Genomic DNA, 15,652 nt, shown 5'->3' with positions numbered 1-15,652 from the left:
GCCCGGGCACATTTCCTGTCAGTGATGCCACTCTGCAAATGCCCCCTTCTATGCCAGGCCCCCTGGACACTGGTCATCTAGGTGGCAACTCTGTTTCTCAGACCTTCTCCATGGTGGCATTCATGTTGAGTCATCAAAGGTTCAAGTGGCAACCCACAGAGGCTGGGAGCTCACCATGGCGCATCAACAGTCATCTGTTGGGAGACCTGGGGGCAGGGATGGTGCAGAAAAGTCAGGGGCAGACATGGAGGGAAACCAAAATCCTGCATCTACGGAAAAAGGGAAGGGACATTTTCATGAAGTCGTTCCTGTCCAGTAGGTATGCAATAACGAGCTTTTTAACACCAGACCACCTGTGCAAGACGGGCCAGCGCGAAACCCTTTACATCAACTAGCAGAGGTCACCCAGGCACGAGGTCCAACAGTCAAAAAACCCTCTCAAGCAACAGAGGGATGAAAGCAGGGAATCTTCTGCACAAACTGTCACCCAACAGCCTTTGAGGGCAGCATGGAACTAACACACCTGAGAAACACCTCCAATCACACGGAGGAGACGCGAAACCTCGCGAGAACTGCCTAGGAACTGGCATTGGCTCCACTAAAAATGCTCTCTGCTTGAGCACCGCACTCTTTAAAGACTTACCGAAATATGAAATATTTCATGATAAGCTGGTTAAAAACAACCCTGGAAGCTCACAACAAGATTTTATTTCGATGCTCACTGATTCCTAATTGGGCATTGTCTTCTACATTTTCTAGGTCAACATTTGAATGCCACCAGCAACCATGGGAGTCCCCCACGCGAGTGGACAAAAAAAAAGGAGTATCGCGGTGAGCAGAGCCCCAGAGGTTTCTGGAACACCCGGTCATTTATTGCCTTAGGCTTAAGGTGCAACTCTGTTCCCATCTGTGGCCAGGAGGGCAGGGCAACTGTGTTTCCATGTGTTGCCAACAGAACCTCCTCTTCACAAGGTTTTCCAGCAGGGCAGAGGGCCCGCCTGCCATCTCTGGGACCGGGAGTCAGAGGCAGGGGGATCCCAAGTTCAAAGCCAGTCTCAGCAATTTATGAGACCCTGTCTCAAAATTAAAAAATAAAAGGGCAGAGGATATGGTTCAGTGATAAGATGCCTTTGGAATCAATTCCTAGCACCCCCACCAAAATTGCAATATTATTATTATTAATTATTATAGACTTACAGTTCTTAGTAACCACAGTCCTCATGACTAATTCATATGCAGAAGAATAAAACATGTTCAAAAATTTCATGTGAGCCCAACCATTAATTACAAAAATCCTCTCAAATCAAAAACGACCATTTATCATTAGAAAAAGACATCTTTTCCTGGTGCAAGAACGGGGTGTCCCCTAAGAACAACACAGCATTCATTTTGGAAGGACAACTCACTTGACATACATAAGAGAATTTTGATATAAAAGTTAGACTCCATCCACCCACAGTAACTAATGAAAACCAGCTGAGTCTCCTTAGTGACAGCATATTTCATTGCATTTAAAGGAAATCCAACCAACAGCACGAGCATCCAAAGTCTCTCGCAAGGCAAGCGGCCTCTGTAACTCAGTCGCAGTTAACAAAGGCAGCAACTTTCGCTGCTGCAACAGACTAAGACTTCAGAGTCAATCTAATGGTTCTGAGATGTAAACACGACTCCCAACCCCAAACAGTTTTTCTGCCTTGGACACTGAAAACTATTACTAAGTCCACATCTTGCCTTGCTCTCTGAGAAGGGAGAAGTCAGAAGCACACAGGAACTCAGGCAAGTTATCTTACGTATCTGACATGCCTGAGTTTCAAAACTAATCAATGATAGAGCCTGCAGCCACACACTAATCCGAGGCAGATGGCTTTAGTCTGACAACCTCAAAGGAGGTACAAAGGGGAACTCACAATCAGATGATGGCGAAGATTAGTTTAAAATCTACTGTGTGATAAGCACTTGAAAGCAGGCACACCAGGGAGCAGGGAGCAGGGAGCAGGGAGGCAGGGCAGGATTATTATACTATGCTGCTTGGCCAGTGCTAACGGCTAACATGTATTGGTTACCGACATGTGCCAGAAACTATATTGAACACCTAAAGGTTCTATTTCATTTCCTCATCGAACCAATCTTAGAAATTACCACACTCGAGTCACGAAGTGAAAGACGAAGACTGACGGAAGCCGTCCCACCCCAAGGAGCTAGTTAAGGGTCAAGCTGGCCCTTAACTCCACAGCCTTCAAATCCAGACCTCACTCACTCTTCTGCACTACCCAGTTTTAGTGTGGAATGCAGAAGACAACCTCAGGTAGGCCAGATCACCTTAGGCCCTAACCCAGACGGTTTCGCTGTTGAAGCTGCAACAACAGGAACTCATTTACAGGAGGGCTTACACCAAAGACCCGTGGCAGGACAAAATTACAAGCCATTTTTGTTAAATACTTTATCTGCAATAGATGCAATTCTGAGGTTCCTAAAGACACCGGAATCTGACCCTGGTCTTCAGGCATCTCTTTGGAGGGACAAATGAGACAAAGCCCAAAAGAAAATAGCTATTTAAAGAAGATATTCTTTAAATAGCTGCATGCAAACAACCCAGCTGGCATTGCCAGGTGCAATTTCTGGGAAGAAAGAGGGGTGCTCGATTTTCTACAAGCACCTTGAACTCCTCTGCTGGCCAGGAGATTTCGACACCGGCTTTAGGTTGCAGCTTCTATTTTAGGAAAATAAATCAGGAGCAAATGAACGTGGAGAAGATTCACCACAGGAACCTGGGAGGCTACCATAAAAGCTCAGTTGGGCTGGATTCGTTTCTCCATCTTGATTAGCAGATCCTGATCCAGTCTCTCCTCACGACCACGATTCTGGTTTCTCCTTTCCTCTCCCCTCTCTGCTAACAATCTTAACTATTTTTAATCGTCAGAAGGATTATTAGTAGACATTATACACACTCGATCTCACACAACACAGGTACCTGTGTTAACATGAGTCTTTGATTAACCACCGAACCTGTTCCTGGCCTCAAAATGCTTCAGGAGAGAGGGTATTAATATCAAAATGACCCCCATCAATGACATTCCACCCGCTGAAGAGGTGCATAAAGGGGGTGAGTGTGAAGGAGGACCAGGGCTGCCTTGCTGCTCACGTTGCATTGATGGAGGTGTCTTTTGTGTAAAGGGAAACTTGCCCAACACTGGTGCAGGGAAACTTGCCCAACACTGGTGCATTTGGGTAGTTTATCATGACCCATCTCTACAGTTTCCTCCACGCCCACTGCAGTAAAACCAAGAGGAGTAAAGACCCTCCTTCGTGTAGGCAGCAGGTAGGGCAACCCCGCTTTCTTCTGAAGCAGGCATTTTCTCAACTCTCCACACCTGGGGAAACTGGGGCTCAGGAGGATCACACTTACTATCACGGTAGCCAAGCGGGAGGTCCAGGATTGGCACCCAGGTCGCTCTCTACACAATGAAATGCCTGCACACTGTCCTCGCAGGACGGATTAGCCAGTAGGACAGCTGTGTAATTGACAGTTTACACAAGCATGTTGGATTATGCAACAATAGGTGCAAAGAGGAAGAGAGTCTTTGATACTTGCAAGAGCAGCCTGAGAGTGTCATGCCCCAATGGGAAGAGCATTGTGGCTAAGATTGTGGGCTGCAGAGGCAGGACTTGTGATCAATTTCCTCATCTGTAGAATGGGTATGGCCAGGGGGTGAGCTAGGCTAGAACTCATGACTGTACACAAATGCTCAGCACGCTGGCTGAGAGTAAGTGCTGAGAACGTAAGCAGGGCATAGTGTCAGGTTGGGCTGTCCCAGCCTCGAGGTCACAAGCTCTTCAGCAACATGATTCACCCTTCTGCAAAATCCAAGCAATGGAGAACGTCTAACCCTAGGTGAGCTCCACCTATCTATCTGGAGACCTGAGGCCTGGAGTGAAGCAGAGAAACCCGTTCTATGTTCTCCTTACCTCTCTCTGCTCTTTACCCGAGGAGCCAGCTGAGGAAGTACCTGGTGGATGGTTTCTATTCTGGAGGTCGAGGAAAGCACGGTATGAAAGACCAGGGGAGCAGCTCAGCCTGGACCTGCAGGCCATGCTGACCCAGTGGGCTGTGGGCCAGCCCGGGGCGATCAGACACACCACGTGCCCAGCCTGGAAGCACACGGGCTGGGAGCACAGCCGTCCAACAGAGGATGGCACACACAGAACATCAAGTTCAAGAAACTTGGGGCCAGTGTGGTGGCCACACCTGTCATCCCAGCAGCTAGGGAGGCTGAGGCAGGAGGACTGGGAGTTCAAAGTCAGCCTCAGCAATTTAGTGAGGCCCTGAGCAACTCAGTGGGGCTCTGTCTCTAAATAAAATACAAAAATGGGCTGGGGATGTGGTTCAGTGGTTAAGGGCCCTTGGGTAGTTCAATCCCTGGTCCAAGAAACAAAAACTGTGGACTTGGATATGAAGAGCGGAGACAGAGGTTCCTGGGCAGACACTCTGGACGGCTCCAAATGCTACCAGATCAGCCGGTCTGGACGGGCTGGAAAGAAAACCAGGCAAAGAAAAGGAGAAACTGCAGCACCGAGCTGAAGTGAGTCGCCCCCTCCTTGGTAGCTCTTCCCGGGGCTGCCCCTACTCTAATGCCTCCCTGGGGCAGGCCCCGCTTCCTAACAGCCAGGACCCAGAAGAAGGGAGCCCACCAAGGAGCCGGGCTCAGGAGGAAGTGCAGTCCTATCCTGGTGTCCGGTGACATCACTATTTCCTTGCAGCTGGGAGCGTGTTCTAAAAGCCCCTTGGCACCTCAGCTCCCACCCAGAGCCCAATTTAAGGGGGCAGCTGGGGCCTGGCAGAATGTAGGTCTCCTCAGGTGTGGCTTGGGGGCTCCAGGATGGACACCAGGCATTCTGGTTTAGATATGGGTGCCCCCCAAAGCTCGTGCATGGTGAGACAATGCAAGAAGGCTTAGAGGTGAAGCGACTGGTCTGTGAGCCTCAAGCTAATCAGTGCAATAATCCCCGGTAGGGATTAACTGGGTGGTAGCCTAGGCAGGTGGGGTGTGGCTGTGGAGGCAGGTCCCTGGAGGCATGCCTGTGGGGTTCACATTTTGTCCTTGTTGAGTGAAGCTCTCTCATCTTCCTGGTTCTATGCTTCCAGTTGCTTCCCTCCACCACATCCCTCCTCCACAATATTCTGCCTCATCTCAGGCCCCAAGGAATGGAGCCGGCCATCTGTGGACTGAGACCTCTGAGACCATGAGACCCCAGACCAAATTTTCCTCCTCTGAATTTGTTCTTGTCAGGTCTTCCAGTCACAGCAGCGAAAAAGGCTGACTGGGACACACGACATAGACAGATCAACTCTGGAGAAGAAGCTGTGTCGAGACCCAAACTGTGACATCAACTTGCAGATCACCTGAGCCAGCAAGTCACCAGCAGAGATCAAAGCTCACGGGTCAGGAACACACAGCCGAGGCTGTTTGAAATAAGCTTCACGATCATATTCCAACACGTGACAGCTGGAGGCAAGTTAGAATTATCTAAAACAAAATCTGGTCAGCTTTCAACTCGGGGCGAACTGTTTAAGAATTCGGGGGGCGGGGGAGAGACGTCACGGTGAAAAGTCAATACTGACTGTTAATCGTGCGTGCGCATCAGCACACACGCCAATGCCATTCCCTCAAGACTGCGTGGCCTGGCGTTGTCACCGTCATCTGAATCTGCGTCACAGTGTCTGCATGGTGACAAATTCACCTGAGAAGCATTTCTCGGAACGCGTGTAAGTTGTTAAGGGACTTGGATGGTCAAAAAGACATCTTATGAGGGCTTCTTTTTAAGCATCCAAGAATGTGAACTGTTCTCCATGGGCAAAGTCCCTTTTCATTTCAGTGTCACTCTGTCACCACCTCCTCCAGACAACCGGCCTCACAGCCTGGGTGCCTGCCATCTCCTAATCAGTGCGGTGGCTCATGGACTCCAGCCACACCACTGTCACTGTGGACTTTTCCTGAAACTCCTTGCACAGTGACGGGCTTTCTCAGTCACTGCTGGGATCTCACAGTGGTGAGCAGGCTCCGCTGGAAAGCCGCCCAGCGCGTTAGAGGAAAACCTCTGAGTGACCGCTGGCCAGTGTCTGGGGTGACAGGCCACCTCTCTGCCCCAGATGACGCCACACAGTTGGGAACCGGCTCTGCCTTTTGACTAGTGACAAGAAAGCACTGCATATTTAGCAGCCTCCCTGCAAACATGTGCAGAGGTGCGGGGTGGGGATCGGGAGGCAGAGCGGGCTGTCCCAGGTCTGCACTGCAGAGCTGGCGAGACCCCTAGCCTCGCAGGTTTCTGTTCCCTTCAGAATGCAGACTGTGTGACTCAGAATGAAGCAGTGCAGACCAAGTCCCCCCTGTGATCCAAACTCCTAAAGTGTGCTTCTTGGAGGAAGAGCCCGGGAGGAAACAGATCACGCCTAAGACTGAACGTGGTCACAGGAGCGAGGCCTGAGGATGCGTTGAAAACAGATGAGCCGGTCAAGGGGAGGATTAGCAGGCTGTATCCTCACCAGAACAGGGTGGAAAGAGGCAAAGGGCCTGGGGAGACGGGCACAGGAACAACAGCAGCATCTGCAGAGTCGTGATATCTGCGAAATAGTGTGTGCACATGCGAAAGTCAAGCAAGATAGTTTTGGAAAATAATGTAAGAGACATAAATAAAGATTTTCCAATACTTTTCCGAGAGAAAAACAAAACTGAAAAAAACCCTAAATGTGTGATTTTTCTATTTACAACACTTTGATTGTAAATGCTGATTTTTGTCATCGCTACATCTGCTTTTTGGGTGGATATTCACCAAAACAACCCAAAGCAACACCACCAGCAACACCACCTCCACAGACTTTATTAAAGTGCTGCGAGATCTTAATAGGCCCACTTGAAGGACTAAGGGGGTGGCATGTGTGAATGTCCATGTGCCCCCAAATGCACATGTGGAGATCCTACATCCAATGCAATGGCATTGACAGATAGGGCCTTTAACTGTGATCAGGAATCAGTCCTTTAAAAAGAGGCCCTCAAGAGACCCCTGATCCCTCCCCTGTGAGCAAAGATTCCACCTGGGAACCAGGAGGCCCTTGCCCAACACTGAATCTGCCTGCACCTTGACCTTGGGCTTCCCAGCCTCTGGAACGGTGAGAGGTAAATTTCTGTTGCTTATCAACTGCCCAGTTTGGGGGTATTTTTGTTACAGCAGTCCAAACAGACTAAGACAGGGTGGTTGGAGTTTTTGAAATTTAAACACTCAATTACCCAACCTGCTTTTCTTCCCCAAATTACATAGAAAGCGAAGGCCGCTCAGCTACAAAGCCAACAATCCTTGCTTACAAGAAGGTGGGAGGTGGCCAGGCTTTAATTTGAATGGGATGGATATAAACACACGTCCCAGCCCCAGAGCCCCAGAGCCCCGTGTCATTCCCAGCCGCAGCTCCTCCTTGACCTCTTAGGGTGGCCCAGGTTGCGACCCTGGGCAGTGGCACTGAGCTGCAGGGCCCTCTCTCACCTGCTTCCCACTGTGGAAAAACAGAGAACAGAGTCTGGGCTGCTCGGGCCAAGGAGAGGCTCATGGTCAAAGTGAACTCTCCTCCCTTCTTCTCTATAACAATCCAATTTTCTAACATTTCTTCAGCCATTTTTTTATTTTTAATAAAAACGTCTACAGGTGCCAAACGCTTAGCACATGCTCCATAAGGACTTGGAAGGTCTTCCTGTTCCCTGGATGCATGTCACTTCAAGAAGTCCCTCGAGGACTCCCATTTCACAGTGAGATCCTTCCGGAAGTCCTCGACACAGGGCAGAAGGACCACGTGAGCCCCAGTACCACCGATCCCAGGGTCTGGATGCCAATCACACACACTAGTTCTGCTCAGGATGCCCTCGAGCCTGCTGCTTGCCCACAGCCTGCACCCAACCCCGACCACAGGCTGATGGGACTCTGTCCCTCTCTTGATCCCCACAAAGCCAAGGCACAGGGCACCTAGAAGCAGATCTGAGCGAAACTCTAGGGCAACCTCTGTGCCCAGGACTCCTGGCTGCACACAAGCCCTTCCTGGGGTCGGGGTTGCTGCAGGGCTGCTTTTGTGAGGGTTGTGGTTCCTGTAATTATACAGATGGAACCGGGAGCAAGATGGCCGCTTGGGTCCATCTGGTAGTTATTTTCTTCACAAGGGTGATGATTATGTCACACCACTTCCCCTTCTTATTGGAACTGGCTTATTAGGACACCACTACCCAAGGGGAGGCAGTGACTATCTCACAGCTCAAAAGTCTGGGTGAGCCAAGAATGGTAAGACTTGAGCTGTGTTTCAGAGGTGCGAGTGGGTGTCTGGCCCCGTGAACGAAAGTTCCTCCATTTCACGTTTGTAACCAAAGAGCCACCACAGCACCAGGCACTCAGGACGTAAGGATGGGACCAACTGCACAGCGATACAACAGGATTGGAAGGATTTCACTTGGTTCCTTCCATTAACCACTCTTGAAATAACCAAGATAAAAATTAAAGATACGAGACACTAGCCCATTAAGGATACCATCTCTTGGTTCCTTGTCATTTAGTTGGATGAAATCTCTTTCAGAGCCAGGATCCGTCTCCTATGCCATACATTCTCCACTGGACCTATGGAAACAGGACTTGTGGCATGGCACGAGCCCACTTTATCACCACGGACTGGAAGCCAACAAAGGAGTCTGGGGAACGTGCTGGGCACGCTACCTAACCTCTGGACTTCTCTGTTCCCATCTGCCACATGCACGGTCATGGTCAGGGTAAGCGAGCTTATCTACCAGATCTTTCTGAGCATGAAACAGAGGAACACACACACAGCTCCGACCCATGTGGGGCCTGGCACATTCAGGAACAGTCCTTTGGAAGCCTGCACGGGCCCTGAGCTGGTTACACGGCAGGAATGGGTACTTGGCTGAATTGGGTGCATGAGTTCTGACTTGAACTCTGGGTTCGCACGAAGACTTTAACCAATCTGCTTCATCATGCTCTACAATCTGTCTCTCCTACAAAGAGGGAAGGAGGAAGCAAACAGTAAAGAGAGGACGATGAAGAAGCTCATTATGAGCACACTCACATCTCTGACCGGTAGGGCACCCCGTGGGACCCATCGGACACTTCTGCTTCATTTTAAGCTCCTTGGTCTACAGCTGGATGCACAGATGCTTTATAAAGATACCTACTCAAATACTTTTGCAGACAGGCAAGCATCATTTCTGAACACACAAAGAACCACTAATAAATGAATCTCAACAGAATCCCCAAATCACATGACTTAAGCCAAGCTCATTTAACCTGGTGTGGTCGAGGACACATGTATAAACTGAAGCCTAACTTTCTTTATAAACCACCACAATGGAATAGAAGCAAAAACCTTCAGTTCTTCTAGCTTAACTTGACTGCTTTGTTAGATACGCCATAGGATGGTGCCAGAGATAAAATGTAGTGCGTGGCACACACTTGTAGATTCTTTTCAAAGAGTTCCAACATCTGGAACACCTTTTTTGATACAATTGTCTATTAGAGTCAATTATCTCCAGTTCTGAAATGGGAAAAATGGCTTCTGGGATTTGGGGCTTGATACAACTTGATCTGGGTGGATCCAATGGAAGAAAAAGTATGCCACCCAAGGGCCTGGAAACAATTTCGTTAACCAGCAGGGAGCAGGTCACAGAAAACCTAGTTCTTTTTTAATGCAAGCACACTTTGCAAAGTTCTGATGGCTGGCAAGACAGCCCTTTCAGTCTTGAAGCTGTCCCCCAAACAAATACATATCAAGAGCTTACAGTGCCCATGACAAAGGATCTCATGCAGGGGACACAGCCCTGAACAAGGCAAACCCTTTCAATTACTCAGTGACGGCTATGATAAAGGCCATGAAGGAGTGGCCAGAGGGAGGGGGATAGGGCACCGGACACTGTGAGGTGAGAAGTCTGGCCTTCTGCAGGCAGGGATGCTGGGGCTGAGATGCAAGATCATCTACTGAGGAGCAAACCCTAAGTGGTGGCAGAAGGCTGGGAAGGGCGGGGGAGGTGGAAAACTTGCAGATCACCTCGTGAAGAGAACTTGGAATGACTCTCCTGGGTGCAGACAAGCGTAGCTGCCAAGGCCCAGAGGCAAAGGGAGCTTGGGGGCACATCCTGCACCCACAGAGACCAGGTAAGCTGGAAGGGGAGTGTAGAGGGCAGATGAACACAGGCAGGAGGCCAGCAGGCTCCAGAGCAGGCTGGACCTCAGGGCCACACACGGGAAACAGCAAGTCCGAGAACTAAAGAAGGAAGAGTGAGGCCAGATCTACATCTCCAAGAGAGGATTCCTGGTGCTACGGAAAGAATGAATCAAAGAGGCAAATAAGACAGGCGGTTGTGGTCCAGGCCAGAGACAGTGCTGGTGGAGACAAAGGCCAGTTTTATCCACAGTTTAGCCAGGTCTGGAGATATCTCTGACTCCCAAGGATAGGTAGATGCCAGGGATGGTGCCAGATATCCTCCAATGCACAAACCTCCTCTCTGCCTCACCACCCACAATGCACACGCAACCAGGAATCACCGGGCCAAGGTACTAACAGACTGGCAGGGAGAAGCCTCGGCCTAGCCAGAGGGATCACTTGGATGAGCACCTGAATGAGCTGGAGCGCAGTGAAGAGGTTCACGGGACATGTAGGAGGTAGGATCTGCAGGATGTAACGAGAGACGGGATGTGGGCATCCACAGCAGGAGGTATAAAGATGAGCCCTGGCTTCTCCTAATTCCAAAGAAAGCTTTACCCAGGATATTCCCTTTCACAGAAAGCAGAAGAAACTTGTGTTCTAAAATGGTTTTGCTCTTCTATTCAGATGCCTTAGGATGGGAAACTGAGGCCAGGAGCAAAACTGTGTTGTCACCAAATCTGCTGCAGCCCAGACTCTGACAGGTTAGCAATGTCTTTCTAGGCCATGATGACCTAGTCATTAACTGCTGGTGATGTGTGTTTTAAAATATTACCCTGGCTTAAAAATGTTTAGGGAGGGGGGTTTAGAGGATGATCAGAGGGCTGGGATGTAGCTCAATGGCAAGGGCCTGAGTTCGATCCCAGCACTACCACGAAACTAACCAGACAACCATTAGTAAATCCCTCACGGTATGCAGAAGACCAACGCATGTTGCTCTACCCACTCAGCAGCTATTCAAAGGACCGGCATCCCAGGGAGCTCATTAGAAATGCAGAGTCTCAGGCGCCAGGCCTGCCCTGCTGGGGATCAGAATCTCTAGGGGTAGATCTCAAGGAGGCTTGACAAGCCCTCCAGCGATTCCCCGTCATGCTGAGTTTGAGAAGCACTGACCTAGCTCACATCTTCAACAGGAAACGTCCATGCAGGTACAGCACTGCCCAACTCCAAGTGCTCAGCAAGGGTCTAAAAAGGGAAATCTGAGACTGAAGAAGGCCAGATCAGGCATGGAACAGGTTTTAGGCTCTGGAGTGGAGACTGAATGTCTTCTGAGGGTTTTTTTTTTTTTTTTACCTATTTCAGCTTGTAACACAGAAAACATTAGCACTTGTTGGAAGGAAGGAAGGAAGGAAGGAAGGAAGGAAGGGAGGGAGGGAGGGAGGGAGGGAGGGAGGGAGGAAGGAAGGAGAAAAGTGGTGTACATGAGAGGTTCCAGGCAATGTCAAACCTTCAGCCTTCAGGAGCTCAATAAAGAGTGCACAGCAAGGCCAGAGTGGGCCCAAGGAAATAAACAAGTCCTCAGCCAGCGTCCAGAGGGAGGACTTCTATGGCCAGCTCGGGAGAAGGGAAGGTTGTGGGCAGGGGCCACTCAGGGTTAACTGCAGGACTACAGGCACAAGCTTCCCCAAGACTTCTGCTGAGGCAGGCCAGGGTCCGTGTCTCATCAGGGTCTGAGGCCAGGAAAGCCATCTAGGGCAGTTTTGAAGCAAGCCATCAAACATCCCCAAGACTGGCACTGAGATCCATGAGGTGCCAATCAGGACTCCAGAACGAGGCACCCCCCGAGTGCTCAAAACCACCATCCTGTCCCCAAACTTAGTACCCTTGATTTCTTCCCCCAACCCAGCCAGGCCTCAAAAACATCCACAGTTTTGATTCAAGTATCATATTTTTAATTCTGAGAGCGTTTGCCCAAACACTCCAGAAAGAAAACAGAAAGGCAAAAAGAAACAATAAACTATTTCAACAATGAGCCGAGTGTAAACTATGGGAGAGTAAATGGCTTATTTATAAATAAGTGTCACTTTTAAAATGACACAGGAAGTCTACATGACAGCAGAGACAGGAGACACTCAGGAACTAACTCCTTCGCCCTAAACCTGGCTCCTGAATGGAGACCGAGCTGTGCCCTCTCTTTGGGTGACTCATAGGCTCACACCAGTCCTTTGTGCGCCTGTGCGGTCCCGGGTGAGCCACGGAGCTGTAAATATTTGCCCTTTACCCAGAGCTAGCCAGCTGCTGAGGCTGCAGCTGACAGACAGGCAGGGGGCCACGGAGGGGGAGGGGAGCTAGAAAACTTGCAGGCCTGGCGTGGGTGTATAGAGGAGCAGGAGGCCGGCTGGGGGAGGACAGAGGGAGGCAGGGCAGACACAGGCCCCTGGGCCCCCTTGGACAAATCTGTTCCCCTCTCCACCAGGCCATCTGGAGGCGGCAACTAGAGCAGCAGCCCATGCCCCTCCCCAGGAAAGCAAAAGCACCCAGCTGTTGAAAATGTGGCTCTGGCGATGGAAATAGGTGGATGGTGACGTCCCTCAGTGGACATCTGGCAACATTGAGGGGCACTTTTGACAGTTGCGAATCGGGAGAAAGGTCTATTGACTGGCATGGAGTAGAGGCCAGGAACGTGGCTAAATGATCTGCAGGGCATGGGACAGCCCCCACTTCCAACACTCAGACGATGAGACGGAACCCAGCTCCTTCCCCTGAGTCACTGATTGAGTTTGGACAAGTTACATAACCTCTCTGAGTTAGTTTCCTCATCTCCAAGGATTAAATGGATAATGCACATAAAGTGCTTCCTACAGTTGTTGGCACTTGACACCGAGTGGTACTTAGGGCTCCATTGAGAGACAACACCACACGGGTTAAGAGCTTGGGCTGAGAGACACAGGCACATATGGCATCTGAACCCAGCCTGGCTCCTAAATGCCACCACCCAGCACACAACCGTCCCTCCTGAGCATCAGTGTCTTCATCCGCAAAATGGGAAGCACCATACCCACCTCACGCAGGAGGGAAATGACCTGCAAGAGCTGAGTCTGGAGAAGAGAGGGCCCTGCCGTGGCTGCCCTTAGGAGCCAAGCAGCAGCAGAGGCAGCTGGGAGATGCTAAAAATAAATGCAGGTAGCAGGTGTTGAGCATTTACTCTCTGCCAGGCACGGGCCACGCCTTCCCATACCTAGCCCCAAAGAAAATGCCAACTTTCTTCACCAGCAGAAACTGAAGCACCTGTGAAGGTCACTCAGCTGGCCAGGAAAAAGCCCAGATTTAAAAAGAGCCACAAAACTCACCCTACTTTCTTGCTGGGGTGAAGCCCTGTGATTTTTCCTGAAATGCCCGGATGCACTCTCAGCAAGTGCCCTGCGGTGTTTTACTGTTTCACCTCTCCAGGAACCAGAGTTCCCAACTCTGGGGAGGTTACACATCTAGCTCAAGGACAACCCCGAGGTGGGCACAAAGCCCACGTCTGAACCCAACTTGTGCCCAAAGGCCCCTCCCTGGCACCCATCTCAAACCTACTCTATCCCAGCTCTGAGTTCCCTTTGTTTTTTGCTTTGGTACCAGGAATTGAACCCAGGGGCAATTAACCCCTGAGTCACACCCCCAGCCCAGGTTTAAAATTTTTTTATTTTGAGACAGGGTCTAGCTGAGTTGCTTAGGGCCTCACTAAGTTGCTGAGCCTGGTTTTGAACTTGCCATCCTCCTGCCTCAGCTCCCTGGCTGCTGGGATCACAGGCGTGCACCACCGTGCCCGTCTACCTTTATTCTCTCTGGATCCCCGGAGGGGGCACAGGCGTAATTCACCCTATGCATCATACTTCCTTCTGTGTGTCACAGTTGTGAGGCCCATGGCTTCCGACCTTAAGAGAGGACAGGCAACTTTCCTGCCTGGTTGGATCGAGCAGCAAAATCTCTGACAGTGGAGTCAATTCGCTACTCATGCCCTACACTTGGTCGGGGGCTCTTTTTAGCCTTTCCAGGTCTTCTGAAGCTATAGCTCTACTTGGCCCTGTGCAGCCGGCCAGCCTGCAGGGACCATGGCCTCCGGCCTCTGAGCTTGGACAGGTAAGCGACCTGAACCCGCTGATAGAGCTGGCGAGCACTGGAATAGGACGCAGGGATGCTTCTAGGCAGCTCCTGGCATCCCGGTACTCCTGGGGAGGGGAGGGGAGGGAAGGGGCGGGCCCGGGGCCTGGCGGCGGGTAGCGGTGGACCGCGGACTCCTACCTTGCCGCCGGGCGGCGCGGCCACGCAGCGGCTGAGCGAGTCGAGGCGCGCGCTGTACTCGGTGAACTTCTTCTGGTAGCGCAGCGCGGTCATCTGCAGCTCGAGCTGCGCGGCGGCCAGCTGCGCCACCAGCGACTTCTCGCGCTTGCCTGCGCGCAGCGCCTCCTTCTTGAGCGCCTTGTGCAGCGCGCCCAGGCGGGCCTGCAGCGCGCTGTTGTGCGCCCGCAGCGCCCGGGCGCAGCAGTGGCCTCCCGCGCGCTGCTCGCCGTGCGTCAGCGGCAGCCCGCAGCCCTCCTGGCAGCGGCCCACTGGCCGCGCGTCGCACGCGTCGCGCATGTGAGCCTCCACGTCGCGCCGCAGCAGCAGCTGGCCGCAGCCCGCGTGGCGACAGCGCGCGGGCGCAAAGTCGCAGCGCTCCAGATGCTCGGGCAGCGCCTGCAGCTTGACCACCCGGCCGCAGCCGCGCGCCGCGTGGGCGCACTTGATGTCCAGCTTGAGGATGAGGCGCTTGAGCGGCAGGACGTGGTTGAGCTCCTTGGCCGACAGGCGGCCGCGGCAGCGCGCGGGGCAGCTGCCCTCCTGCACCACCCAGGGCAGCACGCAGCCGGCGCAGAAGACGTGGCCGCACGGCGTGGTCAGCGGGTCCTCCAGGACTTTGTGGCACAGCGCGCACTTCAGGTCCGGGTCCACGTCGCCGTCGAAGCGGTCCAGCTCGAAACCCATGGTGGCGGCCGGGCCCGGGGTCGCCGCCGGGCGGCCGGCCGCCCCTCCCTCCCAGCGAGGCGGCCCAGACACGCCGGCCGCGCCGCTCGCTAGCTCTCCCCGGACTGAGCCTAATTGCTCCAGACTTCCTCGGAAAATGCCCGAAGAACAGGACTCCTCCGGCCGTATTTGCCAGAGCGCGAGCGCACGAACATCCCGCCTCCGCGGCCTACCGTGCGCCCCCTGCGACCGGGAGCAGGCTGCGAGGCAGAGGAGGCTGGGGACACCCTGAGGCTCTCGGGGCAGGGCTGATCCGCCCGGGGCGCCAGCTCCAACCCCTCGGGGCTTGTCGCCGCTTTCTCCGAGGTTTCGCTCTAGGGCACCAAACGCCCGAGAGAACCTCGGAGTTTGGAGCAGAGGTTGCAACTTTCGCCCAAGCCAGTTCTCCGGGAGTCCCTTCCGGAGCCGATCGGGGGCGTGCAC

The 15,652-nt window shown here is 52.2% G+C and overlaps 1 protein-coding gene across 1 annotated transcript in view; it reads right to left on the bottom strand.

The window, feature by feature from the left end:
- Positions 1-15,347, bottom strand: part of PDZRN3 (PDZ domain containing ring finger 3) — a 213,099-nt gene extending 197,752 nt beyond the window's left edge. Inside the window, exon 1 of the mRNA XM_079122574.1 lies at positions 14,468-15,347. Within this exon, the coding sequence (XP_078978700.1) occupies positions 14,468-15,190 (723 nt within the window). The 5' untranslated portion in view covers positions 15,191-15,347. The remainder of the gene's footprint in view (positions 1-14,467) is intronic.
- Positions 15,348-15,652: the final 305 nt, after the last annotated feature.

The sequence above is a fragment of the Sciurus vulgaris genome (assembly GCF_902686455.1).
Source record: "Sciurus vulgaris genome assembly, chromosome: 19".
Classification (NCBI taxonomy): Eukaryota; Metazoa; Chordata; class Mammalia; order Rodentia; family Sciuridae; genus Sciurus; species Sciurus vulgaris.
Note: the sequence above shows the minus strand (reverse complement) of the source record. Positions and strands in the feature narration are given on the sequence as shown.